This window comes from Paramormyrops kingsleyae, chromosome 8 (genome assembly GCF_048594095.1).
Source record: "Paramormyrops kingsleyae isolate MSU_618 chromosome 8, PKINGS_0.4, whole genome shotgun sequence".
NCBI classification, from domain to species: Eukaryota; Metazoa; Chordata; class Actinopteri; order Osteoglossiformes; family Mormyridae; genus Paramormyrops; species Paramormyrops kingsleyae.
This window is the reverse complement of record NC_132804.1, coordinates 17,494,490-17,519,153: the sequence shown is the minus strand read 5'-3', so window position 1 is coordinate 17,519,153 and position 24,664 is coordinate 17,494,490. Positions and strand designations below refer to the sequence as shown.

Genomic DNA, 24,664 nt, shown 5'->3' with positions numbered 1-24,664 from the left:
GAACAGGCCCGTACAGTATCCACAAATCGCGAGCACAATAGCAGAAACATGATTATTTATGTAATCGTTTATATGAGACTAACATACAAATGGCTAGCTGTATTAGAGAAACAATAGTCGTACTATAGTTTGTTTGTACCTTATCCAGTAGGCTGTGCAAATTTGACTAGCGCTGCGACTCTCTATGAAATCTGGTTAATGCATCAGAACAATGGTGAAATGATACTGGTCGCATAAGAGGCGTTAGTGTCCTAGATTTTACTAAAGTGTAAGAAAAAAAATGAAATAATATGAAAGGAACACGAGGAAAGAATAAAAGACGTGCGATTGTATGTTAAGGCATTAGTCGAACAGGTACATACGTACTTTTATGGGGAGACTATGAGAGAAAAAACTGATTAGAGTAAACAAGTAAATGATAATGTCTTAAACTAGGCTTTTAATGCTAGAAACATCCAGTCCTATACACCTATAAACTTACAATCAAGCGCAGAGCCTCTGAATAAGCGGAAGAGCTGCGGCCGTTGATGAAAGGATTGAAGCGCCGGACTTGTAACACCAAGTACAAAGAAAGCAGACCCCTGCCTAGACATAGCACTTGAATTTGACCACTAAACTCCTCACCGGCTCCTACCATAAACGAGCGACCATAGCAAAGGGACATTCATTTGCAATATCAGAGTGTAGAAAAACGAGAGCCGATAAACAAAAGTCACTTAAAAACGACATTCCCCCCCAAAAAAAAGCTTATCTACGAGAAGAACGCTCACTCGTGTGCATAAGAGATTATACACATGACTTACTCAAATAAACGTACATAGATGCAAAACATAGAGGCCAATCCAAAACAAACAATGCATGATATGAGCAAACTGGATTTACCTGACTGCACTTTATCATGATGCCTGATAGTAGGGAAACTAACAGCTTATTATTGATAATTTTCCATTATTTAACCTTCATTGGATCCATGGTTTAGTTTCCTGCGTCAGTTCACGCCAATTTACGTTATCTGCCTATAATCTCTTACAAACCCTGTACAGTTATGCGACAGAGAACTAAGATCTGAAACGGATACCGTTAATATATTTTTTCCACAGTAATGTGACCCAGAAATGACCTATTTACTTGACTTAGGTGACTTAGCTTTAACGTTTTTTTCCACGAATACAATAACTGAATAACTTAATTATACTTGGGAAGCAAAGTATATGCTGTCAAAACCAAAAAATGTCTACAAGCTACGAAATTTCCAGTCTTGAGACCAAAACTGGTGTTGTAAATATTTGACATTCTCTGCTTCAAAACAACACCGTTGGAGAGCGGATTTTCAAAGACCTTTTACGACATCTGTCTGCGGAATCTAAGCAAGGCCTCGCTGTTACGCGCTATAATAGTAAAACAGCAAAAGAATTAAAGAAGGCTCTTTGAAAAAAAGACCAAATTAAGGAAACCTGTAGTCCTTTCAGGTACGCATTGGTCATGTTAGTCCGACTATTGTATATTCTCATAAATTCGACCAGAAACAAGGACTAAATGTGGCAAGCGTGTGAAATAATATTATTGTCCCCTCATGGCCAAGATAAATTTGATTGGATGTAAGCCAGACTATTAAATTTGGTTGTATGAACTGTGAACAGTTCGGAGCAACAACTAAAAGGCGTTCATTTTTACAGTGGTCTCGGGCAATACACACATGCCGTATCATCTCAAAATATTGAGACTGATGTCTTTGACGCATGCTTTATACATTGTATACAAAACGCTACAACATAAAAAGAACAATATGTAAATTTCTTTATTATTTTGTGAATCAATGTACTTTCAATCTTATGCATGTCAAGTATTGATAAAATAAGATTATTTTCCGTTTTTTTTAAACAATATATCGCTTTGACAAGCAACGTCATGGTCACAGAACGAACGGATTGATCTTGACCGGTCTGTCTTAAAGGGTGTTCGGAAACCTGTGGCATTAAGCTGGTTTCCCGTGCAATTTATGAGATTGGCATCGCACCCTTTGAAGACTTTTTCGGAACATATTCGAATGCTCACTTACGACTCTTGCACCGGTAGCCTTTACACGTTATTTTGGTCGCTGTACTTTCCCACTCTCTGAGCTTCATATATACGTTATACATCAGGATCAGACAGTGGCTCTTCGCGACGTATATTTAAAGACACATCACATATAATCCCAGGTAACGAAGGTGCTTTCAAATTATGTGGTAACGTGTGTATTTTATAATTACAGAGGCCAAAACGTAGGTCCTATGCAAATGCTCTTCAGCTTCTGTAGTTTATTTGAGAGATTGCATTTGGAAATACGGTAATCTTGTATAGGCCTATTTAATAAAAATATTTAATAAAAGCTTATTGTCTTTTCGACATCTTTATGAGCCTGGTTTTAAATAAGACCACTTCCAAAAGCAAATAAATGAATTTAAATTAAATGTTATTATTGTTATTATTGTTGTTATTATTGTTGTTATTGTTATTATCATTATTATTATTATTATTGTTATTGTTGTTATAAAAAGGTATATTGTGTCAAATTGTAGGGTTGACTACAGTTAATTAAGAAAAACAGAAAATATTAAAAATGTCTACCGAACCCATGGCAAACTACTTGAATATTCATTTGAATGGGAAATATGTATCAGAAAACTGACAAAAATTGCTTTTAGGGATGGATTCTCCAATCAATAGCAAAGAAATCTGTTCTTTAATATTCACTGCTGGTGTACCACGACATTCATACATGTGACAAATAAAACTCTTGAATCAGACTTTCTCGAAAAAAGTAAACAGGTTTATAAATTACGTAATTAAAAGAGGTATGACAGCGATAGGAAAAATAATACAAATTATTATTACTATGCGATATAGGCTCCAGTCCCCCGCCACCCTACATATGACAAACTGGTATAGAAAATACACGGATGCGTATTGTTAATGTTAATAGCAGTATTAGTAGCAGTAGTAGTACTTTTACATAAAATATAATCCATAAGAGCACCATAATAGGTCATAGGTATCTTAGTAATAGATTGCTTTCCTTAATTTGTTCACAGCAAGCGACAGAAATATCCGAAATTCCCCGCTCCTACTATTTTGTTGAGTATGCCCCAGTACTGCTGAGCTCTCACTTGTACTATTCTTGCCATTGAAAAGCTCGTGCCATCCTTATCTCAGTCTTAGTAATAACCTTTACGCGGCCACTATTGTCATAGTATCTTCTTTCTGCTTTCTTTTTTATTCGCCGTCTAAATGTTATTCTCTACTAATTTAATTTCAACTCAACACATTTCTGTTCAATCCAGTACTTATTAAAACGGCGAGAGGTTTGTTAAACCGAAGCGGCCCGGCATGTGTTTTTACACCAATAGGTCTATACACAGCAATGGATGTCGAGGTTAATAGAACCGTACTGAGGGACACTGAGTGCGTAACATCAAAATATCACGTTCACCTGAGGTCTTCAACACTTAGAACAACAATAATAATATCATTACGTATATATTTCTCAATATTTAATGTTCACATTTTTATTACAGTCGGAGAGCGAGAATAAAGGAGGAAAGATTGTTATATGCTGTTACACACCACTAGAGCGTAACAGCTTTGCTCAGTCAAAATTGGGCACTTTAAAGTAATTTGCTAAAGAATAGTGTTGTCGAATGGAACTTGTGTCTTTAGTTAGCTTACTTTAGCTTTGTTCTTTTGCATAGGGCAAAGCTAGCGCAAAAGCTTACCTAAAGCTGCATCCAAATTATCGCGGTCATTTTCTTTCCCTATATTTTCGCAAGTATAAAGTTAACCCTGTGATAGGTAAAGGACAACTGGACTTATTAAGAAATGCCTGTTATAAACTTTTGCATTTAATACATTGCATATAATATGCCCTCCTCTCTTTGGAACATATACACGTTTTCTCCCACGAGAAAAGGCTCCAGTACAAATTACTAGAATTTAAAAGCTTGATGTGGTTTGTTTTCTCCCTGAGGACTGGTTAATACACCTTCTGTATCTTGTAGCCGAATCCATAAAACAGCGAATTAAGATAAATATGTTTTGTTTTATAGAAGGTAGATTTATTACTTACGGAACTACATCTTAATTTTCGTACCAAATATAGATTGGTTCGTATCTGCTAGAGCTTTAAACATTCTGACGTATTTTCTGTATCTGTTTTAATTTCAGTACCACCGGGCTTGGGTGTCGGAATCGATTCACTTTGGACATGTGCAATATTACATTCCTAAAGCACAAAATGTCTCCTCACATTGCTTTCTAAGCCACTCCCTTCACTGTCTCTTCGATCCCGAAACGTGCACGTGAGCCTAATTAAAAATACCTACCCGATAAAAAAAAAGGACAGCAGCTTATCAGAAACGGTTCTTTGCACTAGATTGGCCTTCTTGGCTTATAGTTGCAAAACTCACTGGGATGGACCTTCAGACCCCATATATGGCGCTTTACTAACTTGACCTTCAATTTGTCTGCGTTCCGCCCACACAGAGATTAGAGAACTCACGAGATGCTTTCAGTCACCCTTTAGAGCGGGAACGGTATTGAAATATTTTACATTTACACAGTTTTGGATACATGCACAATTTTTATTTTTTGTCGAACCTTAAATGTTTATCATTCGCTGAAGGGGAGTTGCAATAAATGTGGGTAAATTAATCACTCTAGTAGTCTATTTAACGAAGTAAACAATTTTTATAGGTCATACTGACAGTCAAACTAAACAAACCGCTTAGCCTGAAGGGATTTTTCATACCATTTGTAGTTGTAGCGGCTCCAAGTAATCTTTTGCAAAGATTTCAGCCCCAAATGAAGACAGAACAATGTTCGAGTAACAAATGACGAACCAAACGGCTTAGGAAACGTTTTGCTCAACTTGGCCAAGAACCTTAAGTCTCCAGATTAAATTGTTCAAAATAAAATAAACCTTCACACTAAACGCACCCATTCAAAAAGTAGTAAACACGTTATACGTACAGTATATGCATAATAATTTAGTTAATAATAAAACCGAACAATAATAACACAACTAGAGAAAAAAAGGGAACATGTTAAGGAAACAAACTTATGGAGATGACAACTATAGGCCTCCCTAAATACCAACGAATAAAAGGTTATATGTAAATGTCTTAACAGCAGTAATATTTAAATATACTGATTGTAGAGTTATTTAGCCGTTAATAAAGGCGACAGGCAACATCAGGATCACTAAGCTAGCAAATTATTTTCCGCCAAATTGACAATACTCACATACAATCCCAAGCACGAAAACAGCACAATTTCTTTCACATATATGCTCAAGAAAACGTGCAATTTTTACCTGGGAAAAATATTTCTTACGCAAAATATGAGCTTGGCATTAGAACTATGACATAGACTGTTCTTTATATTGTAAGACTTACGTGGCCGGCTGTATCCAGCTATATATAGCTTTGTGATACACTTTTTTTTCACATCTTAGAAATCCCATTATATTGGCCTAATTATTCACTGTAATGAACAGTCCTCACGAGATGTGTACCATAAGCAGGTAAAATATCCTACCGTACTCCTATGCTCTACAAGAGAAGTTTCCAGAAATGCTTTATACTGTCGACGATGTCACTTTCTCAACAATTTTTAATCAAAATTAACGAATAAAAAATTCATGGACACTAGCTTTGGAAACCTGCCAATTTTTATATACGTACAAAATCTAAAGATAATTATATTATATTATATTATATTATATTATATTATATATTAATCCTGTCTCTATATATGTGTTTGCTTCATACAATGACATATTTCTCAATTTTTCCTCATGCGATTAAAAGCATTATTATCTTAAACTGCTGATCACTTTTAAAGAATCAATACACGTTTCCAAAGCACCATCAACGACTTATGGAAAACATCAATGATTATAGTATATGTTTATCTGCTTCCACTATTCAGAAAATGGAGAGTATAGCTAGGCAAGTTACTGCTCGTGACAAAATTCTACATGCGGTTCTGGTGACAAATCGCTAACGTCCATCAGGGAAACTAAGGATACAATTATCAATATATTCAAAAGTCAAGTTCATGTACTGTAGATAATTACACGATTGTCCATGCATTTTATCAATTGACAACTCATGATATTAATAATTCATTTAAAGAAATACTACTCAAATATCTCAACATGAAAACACGAAGCCGAATAGAGTATCGGAAATCGTTTGTTAGTGAGACGTATTTTTTATATATATATTTATACTACAAACCAACTCTTTTCTTTTATCTATAGTATCGTGAGACTCCCAAAATGCCGCTTAGTTAAGCGGTAAATGTAAAGAAATCAAAGAACTAGCCACCGCTTTCTTCATTTAAGGGTAAACTGATAGGCCTGGATTGTTTTATGGATTATTTTGAATTGATATTCAGATTTATGCATTTTGCCAAAATATTATTCGATAGCGGCTCAATCTCTATGCTTTTTTTTACTTTATACCTTTATATCATTATACTGTTTTGTCTGTGTTATCAGTTAACGTACATTTATCTTAAATTATACAACAAACACATGGCGGTTTTCTTATATAAAGTTAGTTAGGGTGTCATCATCGAGTGAGAAATTAGTCACGTTCGCGGGCCTTCTGAAACGATAGCTTTATCTGTAAATGAATTCGTCAGTGGGGTCAGTTTAGAAAGAACTAGTAACTCGTAACTTGCGTGAAACTATATAGAAACAAGCAGTAACTGTGAAACTATGTTTTTATACCCATCATAAGCACTTATTCTGGTTATATACACAAGAAATGTAATAATACGTTATAATTCTATGCAAAATATGCCTGTACTTCTATATTATCTATAGTGTGAATGTTTCCGGGAAGAATATCTGTCAACTGACGGGTTAAACTACAACGTCTTTATACGTGTAAGAGCCCAGACTCATTCTAGACTGTTCTTGCTTCACACGCAGCTTCATGAGACTGATTGCGTTATAGTGAAAAGGCCATTGCTTGAATTCAGGGTGAGATAGAAGTGCACTGGATCACTGGGGAGGAGTACGTGGACACAAGCTGTAAAGGGTTGTGGTTTTTCCAATATCAAATCATATGGAGCGGTTTGGATGGATTTGGATGATTTTCAAAACAATAGAAAAAACCTCACCATGACATTGCGAAACATCTTTAATGGTGTGCCTGAGGGGACAGACTAATTTTAAAGCTCAAAAACAGGACTATATGAAATATCGACAAATTTCACATCGACTAAATTAGACATTTACAATAAATCTAACAGACAACAGTTATATTATAATTAAGACGATTCTGAAAAAGACGCAGCCCTTGACGTTACTCTAGAAACGGTTCCGAAACACATGAAACAATCCATTTTGGCGAATGGACAGTTATAAATATTATTTTTCAAGGACCTGCCGGACGCAGAGGCGAATCTATGCTTATTCGATTTTATAACGTAATTAATTAATGGCAAGAATCGCTTGAAAGCAGTTAAAGGATTCCTGTTGGGTTAATTGTTTGTAATAGTCAGAACACCCCAGCAATCTGAGTTATTTACCATTCGCTGGCACAAAAAAGCAATCGGGGGCATTTAAAAATAAAATACATAGGCCTAGTATATAATAATATAATATAATATAATATTAATGTTTTATTATTCAGTCAAGTTCAAAATCATCTAGTATATTTCTCGGAATCCCTAATAACAACCTGGAGTGACTTATCAGGTTAAATTCAAACCTAATCTCCATAAATCCAGGCCAGCAAATATAACAGTCAAATTGAAAACGGAATTGATGAATGTATGTGAAATTTGATTTTCGTACGATTTCAAGCAATACCAATAATTTCGCTTGAGTAAACGCTGACACCAAAAGCAAAACACGACTATCTTCTATAGGAGCACTGTCAGTTTCCGGTCACTCGGATGATAATCGGACCTTCCTTGAACGCACTGAATAAAGTCAGGGGTATATATTATGTCACAAGTTAAACCATGCAAAAAAAATGTGAATACAACGACGAATTATGATTATAACGTTTTATTGAAATGGAGTATAAATACGTATTTATTGAATACGCCTATATAAAGGATATATATTGTGATATATATTGTAAACCCCATAGGGCAAGGGGTGGTGTTGACCTTTTCAGTGAAACAACAGCATATAACAGCATATGACTGCATATACGTCTCGTAACAGCACTCACACTCTGCCAAGGTTATACCAACAGTTTACTATATAAAAGGGAAAAAGTGGAAGAGTATACAACGATTATGTCAAATTATAGGGAATAGAGGACCCTACTGTAAAATAAAATTGAACGGTTTCCTGTTTCATTTGTCCCCATATCTTCATATGGATTTGTAAAACCTTAAGTTAACGGCGGGAGAAGCCTTTCAGCACAAATATATAATTTCACTGGACCCTCTTAGCAGTCTTGTAAAAAAACAGAGCTGGTACTGCCAGATTTACAGAGAATATAAAATGACATTTACTGTTATTATGACACGAAGTTAAACCAGTAGGTGTTTTGCTGAATTCGGAAGTGGAAGTCATTTAATGAAATAAGGTGCTATGCAAAGCGCATTACGTTTCTGGCATACACGTATTTAGAAAAAAAAATGTTATGATACATGTTTTATTGGTACATTTGCAATTTTTATTAATGCTCAGAAACACATATTGATACATTCCGTCAGAGTGAGTCGCATGATACATTATTATACAAGAAAGCGTTTTACAAACGCAGATATGAATCCGTACATACGAATTGGTACTTCCGTCTAGATAATCTAGAAGTGGGAAAGATTTAATGGATTACACAGGATATGCAACCAAAATAGCAATCATCATTGTCATTATCACGTTTCTTTATTTTAGGACAAGATACACAGTTATTTGAATCACATTACACGTATGACATACGAGCAGCACCAGAGATATCAAACGGGGAACGCCAGCAGGACCACATTAACGTTTGCAAACATGAATTGCCCAACTTTTTAGTCCTTAATTTCACCACGGTTCCCCGCCTCAAACCCATCCAAGAAATAACATACAACATAAAGCTTTTATATATTGGATTACTATGCCTACCACTGCATCTACTACTGCAGTTACAACAAACAAAATTAAGATACTGAGATATTGAGAACCTTTGTCAAGCAATAATGAATAATATATAAAAAGCAGAGCGTGGTTTCTCTATTTGGCGTTGTAACTGTTAATGAAAATATAATCACCGGATAAACTGTATATATTTACGATCCTGTGTGGCTCAAGTGAGAAAATATTTTTCTTTAATATATTGCAAAAGGGCTTCTTCAATACGGTCAAATATTTCCCCTCTCACGTTGACTTAATTCTCCCAGTAATTGATTTTTAGATTTATGGATTTTAATAAGATGCGTCGGTTCTTTTCTCGTGACCACTGAGATAAAAGAACAAAACCGAATCTTTTCTCTTCAAATATTCAACCATTTGAAGCAAATGAGCGTATAAATGTAATTAGCACAAAATAGCAGCATGGGCTTCATCTCCCCGCCCCCGCCCCCCCCCCCCCCCCCCCCCCCCGCACCAATATACAGACACCGAAGTCCGACAGACACATAAACATATACAGATATGCAAATATACAGTTTCAGAATATTGTGTAAATTAGCACTTAGCGACTAGCTGTGTTAGAAAACAGGCTGCAGAGAAACAGATTACGATAGACACCGGAAGACAGTCCCCTGTCCGTGACCGTGAACCTTCAAGACCAAATAAACAGAGCAGATCCGAGTTAAAATTGCCTTATTTTCTACTGATTCCGGAGAAAAAAAAACCCACAAATCGACCCCAGATTCACTAATGGTTTACCAAACCAGTGTAACGAAAATTCGCACAGTTTTCACCTGAGCCTGTACTTTGTTTTAAATATCAATATACAAGGCAGCTGAAGGAAAGGCAGCCTTTCGACCTGCTGATTGCTCGGATGCCGCCTTATTGGCTAACATAATTTAAACATTTTCCTGAACTTTTAACTCTCGGGCTCAGCACACTAGCATTTGTTAGCTTAACGACTAGTTATTGGCACTATATTAAAGAGGCAAAATGACGACGTGAATAATTAGACAGCTAATAGCTTGATTTTAATATTGCTCTACTGAAAATGGTAAAATAGATTACTTCGGGGTTGTACTGAAATATCACCGCTTTACTCAAATTACTAGGCCTATTTTAACAGAATGAATAACTTTAAATTACACGGGTTTAATACCGCTAGTACCGCTGAAGAAAATAAAAAAATAATATCTGCGTAAGTGTGAAAGTCATTTCTAAAACCTGACAACCTACATTAAAAGGATAATGTAAATCCTCCAAGTCGGTGGTGTTAGGGAATAATGTACAATTACATTTTCATCATCAGTATCGCCTTTTAAGTCAAGTCCACAGTCAATGCCTTGCAGTTCAAGGGCGTTTGCATCGCCTGGCGTATGAAAAGTTTTTTTCTATCAAAAGAATGATTACATAGTATCACTTTTATCGAGAACATTATAACTGAGATAATTACTAATACATATCTGATCATTAGAAATAATACACTAAAATCTAAAATATGTCGTATATTTTGTACATGCTGGTTTACTAAAGTAAGATGGGTATCTTGAAGAATTTACAACATGCTTAAAAATGAAAAACAAACAGAATAGTGGTTATAGCCCTAAAGGGTATTTAATAAAATGACAAGGCTTGCTCCCTAAGCAACAACCTTTTCTTCTTCATTCGCCGGTTTTGGAACCAGATCTTAACCTGTTGGTCACTGAGATTCAGGCGGTCGGAGAGCTCTCTCCGCCGCTGCCTCGTGATGAATTCGTTGAGGATAAATTCACCTTCCAGCTCAGCCAACTGTAGTTTGGAGTAGGGTTTGCGTTTCTTGCGGGTCCGGGCGTGCATCGGGTACCACGGGCCACCTGGTTGGAATACGTTTCAACGTAAGCAAGCGAACTTCAGCTTCAGAATTTATCAGAAATGATCAGGATTTAACCTTGCACAAATTCCCCACTGTTGAATCATCTAAAATTACCTGTATCTATCTATAGGCCTGAGTGGTCTAAGTTCTAATCTATGCACATGGGCTGCTATTAGTTAGCTATTTAAAAAGTACTGAAAAGGACCATGATTTTACATTTTAAAATTTGCAATTTCCCTCCCTAATACGTAGAAATGGCTGACTGAAACCATCGTGATGTCCAATACGGGTGAATGATCGCCAGATCTAAATGATTAGTTTTATACGTGATAGTTTTGAGTGGCTTCCAGCCACATTTTCAATACCAAATGTATGAACAGCATAAAAAAGGCAGAATATGGTATACGTCCCCTTCGCCCTGTTTACAGAATATACGTCACAGAGATCAGTAGCAAACTCTGTGACACGACAAGTTTTACAGCTGCAGTAAAAGTTAGCATTAACATGACGGCGCAGGTCAGCTTTCAAACACCCCAAGCTATTTTCATTTTTCGAAGCTTTATACCTGCCTAAGCTATAGGGGAATCACCTCAAATCCCTTTGCATAGTCTTTCCTCAACGAGCATAGCATTCGCACTATTTTTTTGCTGCTTAAATCTGTCACATCGTGCATGACCTAAACCTGAAATTAGTTTAAATAAAGAGGAGAAGGCAAAATGGCTAAGTACTTGTGAATGACACTCAAATTTCATGAAAATCACATGAGAAAAACCCTGTGCTAAGGAATGTGTTGTCTAAGAATCCCAAGACTGAGTACTAAGATATTTTTCCGCGCTACCCCTAGTGGCGTTTAGTCAAAATACAATCCAGATAAAAGAGTATGTTATGTAACTATATAAACAACAGAAAATGACAAGGGTCTTACACTGCACACACTATAGGCTACACAAACTGTACATTTATGTCGTCTGTTTAACATGGGTCACTCACCTCCGCCCGTAGCTGCACTGCCTGCTTGGCTTCCAGGGGATGTCATGGTCTGAGGGATGCTTGCGAGAGTCTTGCCCCCTTCGTTGAGCATAGACGAGTTGGAATCAGATTCGAGGGACGGACAGGACGGCGGGTCTTGGATCACCTCCTCTGTCCCATAATCAAATTTAGGAAACACGCCACCACCGCTCATGCTGTTATGTAGTCCGTTATCTGACGACACCGAAGATGTGTTCATCGCCCTGTCTTCTCTCTTTAAATTGCCCCCCTCCGAGCAAGTTTCTCTGTGCCCGGCAATATTGTTGTAATAGCATTTTCCTTCCTCTTGCCGAGGTAATTCACAAGACCGGCTGAACTGAGGGTTAATGGACATGGGGCCGCTTAAGTAGGATTGAGAGTATCCGTTGCACGGCTCCGATGGGTTCCACGGGAGAGAACACACATTATCTCTTCTTGGGTAGGAGAAAGAGGGTAGACCCGCCAGCTGTCCCCCCGATGCTCTGAAATTTGGCAGGTAAAATGTGTCTCCTGTGTGGATGTTTACCAACGGTCCCACAAACCCGGGATTAAGAAGATTATGCTCGCCCATTTCAGCGGGCCTGACCAACAGCATCTAGTTTATTGCAATCTGACATTTAACATAGTTAAACCTAGAGGTGGCCCTGATTGGTCTTATTTGGGTCACGTGTTTAAGTCAATTTGCGGCACGGAAGGTGCCACCCACTAGGCTACGTCAGAAAAAAAAAACCCAAAACATTAACTTCTGTATTACAGGTTTTATATGCATTTAAAATACTATAAAAGATTTTATTAAAAACGGGATAGGCTGTCCTGTTTTGTCTTCTTTGTATAGGTATGTCTGAATTATTTATCTGCATTTAATGATTTTTTTTAAATAACGCTCCTTAACCATTTATAGATGATTAGTTAAACAGCGCATGGCTTAATTAATGGTTTGAGGGTTTTTAAGGTTCGCATTTCTATAAGACCCTGATTTGTACAACATTTTATTTCTGAACAAATAAGGGTTCAGTTCAATGTCACATAAAGCTGTGACGCTCCCTTTTACAGCCTTGTTTAAGAAAAGACTGATGCTCACACTCGGCGCGTATTTACAGTATCGGGGCCAGAAGGTTGGGAAAACTGGCTTTGTAAAATAAAATGATATTTAATAAGATTATTTAAAGCGCATACGTTTCAAATAATTTTCATACACCTCACACGAAAAACTTTAAGGGACAGCCCCATAAAGTTTGGCAACTATACGCCGGGAAGCTTGTGACGAAGCCTCCACCCAATTCTTTTATGTGCTTTACGAGGCAGTTGAGGGGTGCTGAAAGAATTCTATTGAGCGAAATTGATTATTCGCCACTAAAAAGTGCTACGTAATGAAAAAAATACTTACAGCTCAAATATTTTATAAGAATTTAATTATCTTTAATAAAAACAAGTATCATTTCATACTGCAACATTTTTAGCAAAAGTATTGTATTGTTTCAAAGCAGTTGACCCATAATGACAAAGGTATAATACGTGCGCGCAATGTGGGCTTTATGACAACCGTCTCTGATGAATAAAGAAGCGGCAAAAAGGAATCTAACAGAAAAGCATGTTAAATACGTAGACGGACTCATCTGCCGACCCGCGGAGTCACAGGTCAACACTTTTATCTTCTTTTGCCCGTTCTTCGTTTCTTATGATCTTTTAAGTGCAAGTTTTCATGCATTTTTAGGCAAGTATTTGATTCGTTGCACGACAGCTTACATGAACTGTTAAAGAGTAAACACAATATGCAACTTATTCTAGAGAGTCGATCATTTTAAGTTCCACACGAATCCTTCTACGATTAATACGTTACCATCTATTGCACTACAGTATCATTACGCACATTTGGGTTCAGTTCAAAATACTTGAAGTACATTTACTAAATGACTTTTAAATTTCCCATTTTCCAGATTAGTAATGAAATGAAGAACAGGACTGTCACGTGATGTCATATTAAGTTTACATAAATAAAAGAAACTGATAGCAATACTTCTGAAATTAAACACATCTTCATTCCGAAACATGTGCATTATCCACTGCTATAGTTATAGAAATATATTTGTAAATAAATCAATTTTCAATTAATGTACAACTAAGTTACAAACGAGTTTGAAAACCGAACACACCACATTTTCAACACACAAAACAGTTATACATGATATTGTAATTTCAAAACAGCTTTTCATCTTTCAAACTGATAGCGGTTTACCAACAATCAGTTAATGCGAAGTATACGCTATTTCCAGTTATATTATTCTTACGTATTATATTTTAAGATAACTATTTATTCCAGGACCGCGCAGTAAGCAGAACGTGACAGGTTTTCAAGATCATGGCTTACGGTATATACAGGCATGTCATAAACACGGCACAACACTTACGCGTTTTAAACTTGGAACTTCAAATTGTTCCGAAATTGTATAAATGAAAAGTAATTCAGTAGTACCCTATGCATAGAACAAAATATAGATGAATACCTAAAAGTAAGCAAAATCCATGTGAAAACAGCGATATAAATTTTTATATTGCTTTTTTTATTTTAATAAGAATTTATACTGCAGAGTTGATTGGCAAGTAGCCCCTGTGGAAGCAAATACATTCCTACCAGTTAAATTATTCAGACTGGATTTTCACCTTACCGATAACTGAGAATTTTCAGAGTCCTTACTCCACACGTCAGAAACGCAAGATGTTTTAAAAAAAGAAAAGCAAAGACATATGCCCACAGAATTCCCAATCGTGAGACACGCGCGGTCCTTCGGAAAAGCACGCGCACATTTTTAAAAAGCGCAAAAAAGCAGCTGCAAAAAGGTGCTGAAAGTTCTCCCTCTCTGACTCAGTCGGTCGTTTTCTTTCTTTTTTAAAGAAAAGACGCTACCAATTGGCGCTTGCCAGTTCAAGGTCACTGTCTAGTGCATAGATGTCTGGACGCTATTGAAATAACCGTCTTGGAATCTCCTGTTGTGTCGAGACAGAAGGATAACATAAACAAAGGCATTTTTTCTTACTTGGGTTAGTTACAACTCGCAGTTTTCAGTTTTTAGTTAATGTCCTGCAGTAGGGATCTTGAATGATCCTTTCTAAGGAAGGCCTGCGGAAAACAAACACTATATGCAAAACTCACCGCGTTATCATGTTGTGCTGAGAGGAGCAACGTTTTCAATGGTATCTTGAAGTAAAGCTTAATAATCACACTCCATTTTGCCTAGCACTTTGTGCAAACACATGCATCGGTAAGATCAATAGTAAAGTTTTAATAAAACTAAAGTGCATTTCTGGCCATTCCGCAGAATGGAAAGAAGATAGCACGCGCATATTTCTGTGATTTGTATATATACATACATACACATATGTGTGTGTGTGTGTGTGTGTGTATATATATATATATATAAAAAGTTTTCATTAAATGAGCAAAGAACCCCAGCAGTTAACGTCAGTTAACTGACGACATAGAGCACGTTAAATGATACATATCGCATAATGAAATGAACAAAAATTAAAACTCCTTGGTGTAAAACACAGTATTCATATTTGGTTTTAATAACCTGGCCGAATGGTACGCCGAACGAAACTGCAAGAATCACCTTATCGAAATAAGATGTTACCTGAAGCCATGATAATAGTAAGACAATATGTTCTGAGGCATATAAAGGACAAATACAAAAAGCATTTTGTCTCTATAAAAATACACACACGCGCGCGTGTGCGCGCAAACACATACACACTAAAACCTAAAAACTAAAAACAACACATATAATTTTAAATTAATAAACATCATAGGCAAAATTATGCGCAATGGAAGATAAAAAATTAGGGCACTATGCTTAAAAATTACAATAATAATAATAATAATCACAACAACAACAATAATAATAATAATACTATTCATGATCATAATAATATTACTAAAACCCCAAAAGGTTCATGTAATAACACATAATCTTTAAATGATAATATTAGAAGAATAATGTAGACTTAAATTTCCAAAGGTAATAGGCCTGACACCTAAACACTGCATTAATAGTGTGAATCTTTGCACAAATATTTTTTCAATTTGCACGTCATAACTACTTAGACACGTATATTATTCTATATCTACACTGAAAGAACCAAAACTCCCAAAAATGTAACAAAAATACACGAGGAATCCTACAAGGGAATTAGTACCTGAAAATGGCATTTTAATCATTATAGTAATTTGGAAACAATGATCGTACAAATTAAACAATTGGTTTATTTCTTAGATCGTTAGCTTTCACCCACAGGTGTAAAAACAGCGGGTGTTACGTGACAATATCCGGCCCGTTACGTTACGAAAGAGTAGAAGGATCAAGATTAACCCGTCCGACTTTCCAGTGTAAAATTAGCTAATTTTGCATTTTAGCAAGATGTGATTTATGAAAATAAATCGGTTTCTCACAAATTAATTTAGCAGAAATTTGATTCTCATTTCAGAGGCACTTAACGGATGAGAGCAATAAGACTCTTCCATGGGTCTCTGTTACTATCCTAGTCACATGTTTAATACCAATATATTTGAAACCAACAATTATTATGCAAAGTACAAATAATCTATATTACTAATATTTACAGGCCGAACTCGAATTCCAGTAATTAATTTCGCTTAATACAGAGATTCACTTTCGATTCTAAGGCCTACAGAAAGGCGACGTTTCCTCCGCCTCTTTCACTTCCTGATATTTCCATCTTACAACCACCAGAGGTTATCATCCCCCTTCTCCTTGCCTCCTTCGCTCCGGCCATCCGCATACAATGTTCAGTGATATCTGCATCAGCAGTGCTCTCAGCTAAATCCCAACCAAGAGGCTGCTTTCTGAATTCATCTACATGCCCGATGGAGCGGATGAATGAAAAATACAAATAACGGTACGTTAAGTAATAATGTACGGTCCTGATAACCCTCATTACAAGCTACCATTTTGAACACACGAAATACTATTTAATAGTAGACTACTCGAGTCGGCTTCCTTCCTGCTGTGTTTCGCGAAGGTTCTGTAACTTTATTTTCTATGTACTAACATCGTACCATACGTTAAAACGGTAATATTAAAATAAGATTACACAAACAGCGTTTCACAAGAACATCTGTTAATTAAAATGGCCGTTTTTGTTTCAACTTATTTTGCACAGTCATGATGTAATACTGAATAAAATATCTTTTAAACAAAAATACTTTACAGTATGTCTATAAATGTAGGTCTTCCTTATTTGTTATGACACGTTAGAATACTACTCGTTTACCCCCATCTAAACGTTTTCTTAAAATGTGAACAATAAATCACGTTGTGTAACTTAAACCGATTCATCGAGAAAATTACGGATTTTAGACATTGATCAACTACGGGATAAAATCTCAGGCGCCCTAAAATCTGGTCTCAGCCATGACCCATCAACCAAGTCAGTTTCTTTTAAAATAAGTTTAATTTAGTTTCATATTGGCTTTTATAGTTAAATAGATTTTGAGAACTATTATTGATATTCAGCTAAATTAATAAACGGGTACAATGTCCAATTTCAATATAGGAAATCTCAATGACGTGATGTGGTTCGCGACAAACATGCGAGATAATATAAAACACATTTTGTGCTGTGTATAATATAGCACCCTTTTCACAGTATTATAGATATTCAAACTAACATTATATTTTAATAATCGTTACAATGTAAATAATTTTCACGAACTTAATAAAACTCATAAAGCATCGATTTATAGGATATCGACTTCAACTTACAACTTGGCTTGTAACCATATGGATCTACTAAAAACTGCACGTAATTATTGAGTCCTTTGGGAAATTTCAGTTATAATATTTTATGAAAACGTCATTAACACTCATAGCCTACTTGTCCGCGCTGCAACCTTTATCAGAAGGATTAGGGGTTAGAGAGCCGAAAAGTCGTCGACTTCAGACCTGGATTTCGTTTAATCTGTTTCAGGTGTTTCATTTGATTGAAATGGTATGTATGATCCACGGCACCATTTCGGTTATATCAAGCAAATGGATTGTAAAGGGTCCACATACTGCTCTTAATTCACATTGCATGAAAAGTAACTTACTTTCAAAACGGCCCTGTTGGGTGACGTCTGACTGATGACCCGCAAATGTCACCCAGTGCATCCGTCACAAAGCTTAAAGCTAACGAAAATGTTATATTTGCAATAAGATAATGATTTGACATTGTTACCTGTTACACGTATCAAAATAAACAGTAATGCAACAATTGTTAAAATTAAATCTAAAACAAATAATTTAAAAACTAGTGTTGGGGTTGATTCATAACGTCATGTTAAAGATGATATAGGGATTTCTTGTGTATTTCCTATTTTATAGCGTTCCGTCTTATTACTCCAGCCGTCTAGACCAGAAAAACTGCAGCTTGTTTATACACACAGCGGGGAATTATGCGTTATAACCGTCTTCGCCATAGTCCCAACAAGGAAGTAGGCTACATCATTGCCTATTAGTTATGCAAAAGTAGCTGTGATGTCAAGGTCAAAGTGACTGCATAGTCACGGTCAAGGGTAGGCAAGGCGTGACGTCAGCAACCCCAAAACCGAGAATGTGCAGCTGTTTCCCAGTTACACCTTGTTAACACAAAAATTGTTAGTGTGGATTTTAGGAGGTAAGCTGAACAAGAAATAGGATAGAACGGCCGCGGGCTTGTCAGGGCAGGTTAACGCCAGACGAGGCATCTTACTTTTTCTTCTTAGCCATGTGAAAGTTTTTAAAAATTAAATTAAACATAGCTTAAGTATTCCGTAACATCTTATGATATTTGCAATTTGACCTTTACAAACAATCGAGCAAAATTATGTTATGTTACTTTAATTTATAAGCTAAACATGAAATCGTTTAAAATAAAAAATAGAGCAGCAGCCCGGCTTGTAGAAATTCCCAATATGAGGCTTAGATGTGTTATTAAGTTTAAGAGATGAAAACACCCATCACGTCATCCGCTCCGTTTCTGCTGGTTACCGTGAGAGCGCATCTAAGCCAATTAACACAATATACGTAAGAGAAATTAACCTGCATGAAGAGAAAAGACACATATCATATTTACTGAAATAAACAAGAATAATATATTAATATATCATATTAACTACCAAATATGAACAAACATCTACATGCCTGTGTAATCCATAAGATCTAAAAGTGGCACGGTGTAGCTACTGGCCAAGAAGGTAGGAAAACTCTATCTCTCAGAATTAGGCCGTTTTGAATAATAATAATACTACTACTAATAATAATAATAATAATAATAATAATAATGTACTGGACCGGGGTGAGCGGATCGGTAATAGTAATGATAGATACTGAAATAGATACGTGCATATACAAAAAAACAAAAGAATAATAAAAATATCTTTCTTCCAAATATGATGTGAATATAAAATTTAAACTTACACGCATTCAGGCTGTGCCTCGTTTTGCTTTTTTTAAATGTCTAAATATGCCTGGATTTCAATAGTCAACTTATTAACAAAATTTCACTGCATAAAAAACACAAATACGTTGACCTGCAAAAAGCTAAAGATCCACGCCCAATTCAAAATGAAAATTGAAAATGTGAAAATTTATCCGCAGTGACCAGATGCAGACACGTTTACAGCTGATGGCAATAACTGGCACCAAAATGGTGATGTTGATTATTTTTACACGACAATGGAAACTTACTTGGCGGGCAGACGATGAAGTCGGTTTACCTATGGCGGATTTCCTTGCACAAGGCCCTTGTAGGAACTTCACCGCGCACACCAACGCATCTATACCAAAGCCTAACAGATATCGCTATGCGCCTTACATTCACGAGCATCGGACCCATTGAACGTTGCTGTATAACAAGTGCTCGCGGTGCTCTTAATCCCAGTTCAACTTTTCCCCTCACCAGGCACCGTAACGCAGAACAGCCTATGCACTCCACAACAGCAGCAAACGAAGAGCTCGCAGAGGAGATAATAAACACTCTTTTTGTGTATACGATGCATATTTCTGTGGTCTTACACGACTGCAGTGCCTGTTTGCAACAATCATTTGCTTAGGCAACAAGTATTCTCTTCAGCAGTTTTACCAATCAGTAAGAAAGACTATTACAGGTTTTTAATAGAAATATACATGTATTTTAAATAAACTTTGCATAAGAATTTTTCTATACAGGGTGTCAATTGTGGCACACACTAGGAAAGCGGAAGGCCGGGCTAATGACGCACTTCTCTGAAGTTGGAATGGATGATCAATTTGCATTCGAGTAAACAGACAAAATACATAAAAAACATAAAGAAAATATCAAGTTGTCCTGTTTTTAATTATTTTTTTACATTAACATTTATGGTAGGGTGTTTTAATGACCGACACAATAGAAAATCTAGGAAATTAGGAAATATATAATATATATTCACAGATAAATACGAGAACGCGAGCTTTACTATGCCGTCGTTTTATATCAGCGTAAAGCTTGTAAATTTCTGATACGGTCAAATCATTCGCACTGTGGTTGAACGGTTACGTTACAATATGGCTTAACTGAACAAACAGTCTGTAAGGTACTAGTATTACAATATACATTGATTTCAGGTAAACATCAGCCCTTTGGAATCGGATGTTTTTGTTGGGGGCATTGTAACAAATATGCCACCATTGATAGGCACAATATCCTATGAAGGACGCGTACTCAGTTCTGAATATGTGTACGGATGCATTTTATGTGCGCTACATACTGCTCAAAAATGTTTGAGTATATTGTTACGGAAAAGAATTTTAAAATCCGGACGTTCGTCTCCCGGTTCCTTTCCAGACAGCATAGAGCCAGACTGGAGACACTACAAAGAATCTATCAGATCAAATCAGCTATTATTAATTTTATTAGCAGGTAATGGGGTTGGAAAGACAGTAGTTTTCCAAAAGAGCGGTAGGCAGAGCTCTTCAGAGAGGTACACTGCTCTGATACTCCGGCGTGAATCTCACCTTATCTGTATCTACTGATACAGAAATACAGACAACTTGGCGACAACACGGTCGTATGTATGCATATTTTTATTTTATTATTTATTATTTATGAAACATGTTGCCTATGAGTATATTGTCATCGAACACCACATCACAGTTCACGTACTGCACAAAGAAAAGATGATATTGCTTTTACATGGCGAGTGCACATATCAAATGCAAGACCTACCTTTATAACTGAAACTATGAGAACAATTGTGCATTAATGGTATAATATTTTTAATTGATTACAGACATTCCAGTTACAAGGCAAAGACAATATCCTTCATTTAAAAATACGAAATTCTTAAAACATTTGAATTTACAATCGCAGTCAGACAAGGGAATATTAATTAAATAATAAATGCATCGTACTGTACATTTCAAAAGTAGCAGCCTTGCAAACACCATAGGCACTAAAAATAGAAAGTCAAAGTATCAATGAAATATAAGCTCTCGGAAGATCGAAGTTCCCCATCCCAATAATCGACTGAAAGAGTTTCGACGAAAAAACATTCCCAAAACACCACTTAGTGTCCATTTTATCAGCATATCTGAAATAATGTAGTACAGTTCGTAATCTCTCAGTTTCCGCTCTAGCCTTTTCCGAGCTTCGAGGGTATCACCGCTTAAACTATATCATGTTTACAATCGGTCTTTCCTCAACCAAGAAGACGAGGAAAAGGGAGAACTGCATATAGGCGTAGATTATAATTAAATCTTCCTCCCACGGAAAAAAATTAAAATAATAAGACAAGAGGCAGTTGGTATTTGTGATACAATTCGACTTTTGAATAAAACAAAATCTCAAGACGGGATTTCGAGGCGGGGTAGGTTCTTCTCAGGCGTAATTGTCTGACGAGAAATATGTTTGGATATTGTTCTGCTTTACTTTTAAATGGTTTGTTTAAGCTTTGATGAGACTGAGAGGGGGGATCAGGTAGGGTGCATGTGGGCACTGGTTTTAGATTTGCAGACAAATTTCTTCTCTTTCACCCGACGATTCTGGAACCAAATGGTAACCTGACGTTCGGAGAGGTTGGTTGTGGCTGAGATGCGGCGTCTTTTGTCTTTGGTGATGAATTTGCTGGCGGAATATTCTTTTTCCAGCTCCTTCAGTTGAATCTTGGTATATGGGACGCGTTTCTTGCGGCCTCTACGATAACTGCTGACTTCTGGTTGTAATGGAACCACATCTGAAAATAGAGAACAAATTCCACGTTACAAGTAAACATTTTATGAACCTTTGGTTTTCAAGCAAAAAATCACAGCAGAACAACTGTATTGCACTTTTAAAGAGCAGTTTATTCAGCGATATTTTACAGGAATCATATCATTTCGATTATTTTTTGCCGATATTTTGGTTAGGATCTTACAGAATTCAGCAATGCGTTGGTAAAGTCAGCTAATCACGTTACCAAATTCAAGTAACATTTTCAAATGATCTGTTCTGGACTTAACTATAAACAAACAAACGAGTAGTGTACCGTCCAGATAGTAATATAAAACGCTAAGAAAATTTTTTATGGCTTCGAACTATTCACCGCAATAAATTTCTTTTATTCAGAGCCATAAATGCATTATATGCGTAATAATATAGACGATGTTTTTTGTTCCGCCTGGGTTTTAACATGTAATTTTATTTTATATAAATGTTCGATAAGAAATGCTGAAAAATGAACGCTATGAATAAATTATGTTACAAGACTGCAACATCCATATGGCAGAGAGGGCGCCAGAGAGTGACACGCATCAGAGGGGAATGTGCTTGTGTGTACTTGGGTACGGGCGTTAAATTCGGCGGTGGCAGTGGTGGTAGGGCGTGGGGGTGGTTAACGTATTCTGACAAGGTCTAAAAAAAATCCAGATTCAATAAACTTATAAACCTACAGATATAAAATAATAGCTTAATAAACTGGTCCACAAATGTCATTCCACGTCCAGGTAACGTATCCTTTCGTGATATGACTCTTAAATAGCAAAACTTTAACAGTGAAAGGCTCTATGACAAATATGACAGGAATGCTCACAGAAACTTGCACTGTTTGAACACTGACTGAAAAGTGTCGTTCTTCAAAAAAGACACACTTAATTCCGAGTGCCTGAAAGAAACAACTGCTCTTTGTATATTGTGAGGAAAACACAACAGTGATTGACAGACATCCCATCGGTAATTCAGCAATTTTCTTAGGGAATACAAAGCAGTTTTGCTAATATAACATGGGTGTTCAACATAGATGACATGTGAGGCATATTAATTTGTTGATTTTATTAAAACCGGGTTATTTAACGCAAATGACGGTGTTTTTATAAGACGTGTGTCGTGAACTCAAACGTAAGTTCATTAAGAAACAAGATACCCCTGATCACTTCTTAAACAAGCTATTTTATTTAAATGTTGACAGCGGATACAAGATTGCATAAGGATCACGCTAGCTCATGCAGGCAACAATCTTTAGTTGTTACATACGTGTAGACGCTGTGCATTTAAAGGTAGTCATTACCACATGGATGGATAGATATTTTGAAAAAGAGAGAAACACGGGAATAACGATACGACACACAATAATTTGTAATTGAAACACCCAAGAGCAAGAATACCTCCAACATAACCCGTATGTAATATGTAAAGACTATATTATTTGATCAAGAAAAATTGTTGTTCATATGGAAATAGCCACGTCCAGAACTATTTATTGGCATGCGTAGAAACGAAAATAGTGCAGGAAGGGGGAGGGAGTTTAAGCTTCCTATTAACATGAACAATAATAAACGCTAACAAAATAATTGATTTCCATACCTGGAAACGGCGACTTCCAGAGGTGAGTCGATTGAGTTTGTTCTTTGGAACAATACACCTGCCCGTCCCAGCCATTAGAAAGAGCCCAGTGCTGGTAGCCATCCATTGGTATCAGTGCCTCGTGCCGGGGCTCCGGGTGTGCACTAATACTGGGTACCACTGACATGTCTAAGTAACCCGGCACAGTCTGATAGGAGCTGGCAAAACTCGGGTAAAAGGCGAATTCTTTGGCCCTGCTAGATAGTTCTTCAGTGGGTAGCGCGCCGCTGGGTTCTGCGTATTTCTCGGGCGGGTGGTAAGAGCAGGGCTTCTGCTGCAAGTTCACGTTGTGCGAATGAGACAACCTACACCCATAATAAGGGCTTCCGAAAGGGTAGCCATATCCAAGCGTTGCGCTGGACGAAGTTTGCGGAGCGGGACACTGTCGCCCGGTGTCTGAAGAAGATATATCCGAGTACACAGCGCCTTGGTGAGGGGCAATGCTGCCAGAATGCCGTCCAAGCGCTGGGTGCGAGATCAGATCCCTGCAGTGGGAAGCGGGGCAATTCCCACCTAGTCCCTCCATAGTTTGGTTTTTATTCTGATTATTTTCATTCGGGCTTTTTTCATAAACGTACATAAAGGTGTCCGCCCAGCGTGGATGCAGGACCAGTGAAGTCGTCATATCACGAGCTGTCGATGCTTTTTAAAACTCGACTTCTCCAAGACAGACACTTAATTTCCAAGCACATTTTTTACACGGCGCATGCGCAACAGAAGACCCAAACGAACCGTCCATCTATAAGATCATAGCTCTGGCCCTTGTGATATGATAACTCGACGCTGGAGGTGGGGTTTCTGCG

General features: G+C 36.8%; 3 protein-coding genes and 1 long non-coding RNA gene across 5 annotated transcripts in view; 1 reads left to right on the top strand and 3 right to left on the bottom strand.

Annotated features, from left to right (window-relative positions):
- The window catches only part of LOC111854642 (homeobox protein Hox-C8a), a 32,337-nt gene extending 31,080 nt beyond the window's left edge, over nt 1–1,257 (bottom strand). The window contains exon 1 of one of the 2 annotated variants that reach the window (XM_023832841.2): nt 883–1,257. In XM_023832841.2, the coding sequence (XP_023688609.1) occupies nt 883–900 (18 nt within the window). In that variant the 5' untranslated portion in view covers nt 901–1,257. Of the gene's footprint in view, nt 1–481; nt 735–882 lie in introns of those variants that run through there. The other variant, XM_023832819.2, reaches the window with a different exon arrangement.
- Nucleotides 1–24,664, top strand: part of LOC140592277 (uncharacterized) — a 62,083-nt gene that overhangs the window by 17,817 nt on the left and 19,602 nt on the right. The gene's annotated exons all lie outside the window — the stretch shown is intronic.
- LOC111854635 (homeobox protein Hox-C12a-like) lies at nt 9,600–12,619 on the bottom strand. The gene is made up of 2 exons (XM_023832806.2): nt 11,973–12,619; nt 9,600–10,983 (listed from the first exon to the last, which is right to left on the bottom strand). The coding sequence occupies exons 1-2, from the start codon at nt 12,583–12,585 to the stop codon at nt 10,745–10,747; spliced, it is 852 nt and encodes a 283-aa protein (XP_023688574.1). The 5' UTR covers nt 12,586–12,619; the 3' UTR covers nt 9,600–10,744.
- LOC111854629 (homeobox protein Hox-C13a) lies at nt 21,101–24,579 on the bottom strand. Its single transcript, XM_023832794.2, has 2 exons — nt 23,823–24,579; nt 21,101–22,218 (listed from the first exon to the last, which is right to left on the bottom strand). The coding sequence occupies exons 1-2, from the start codon at nt 24,484–24,486 to the stop codon at nt 21,959–21,961; spliced, it is 924 nt and encodes a 307-aa protein (XP_023688562.1). The 5' UTR covers nt 24,487–24,579; the 3' UTR covers nt 21,101–21,958.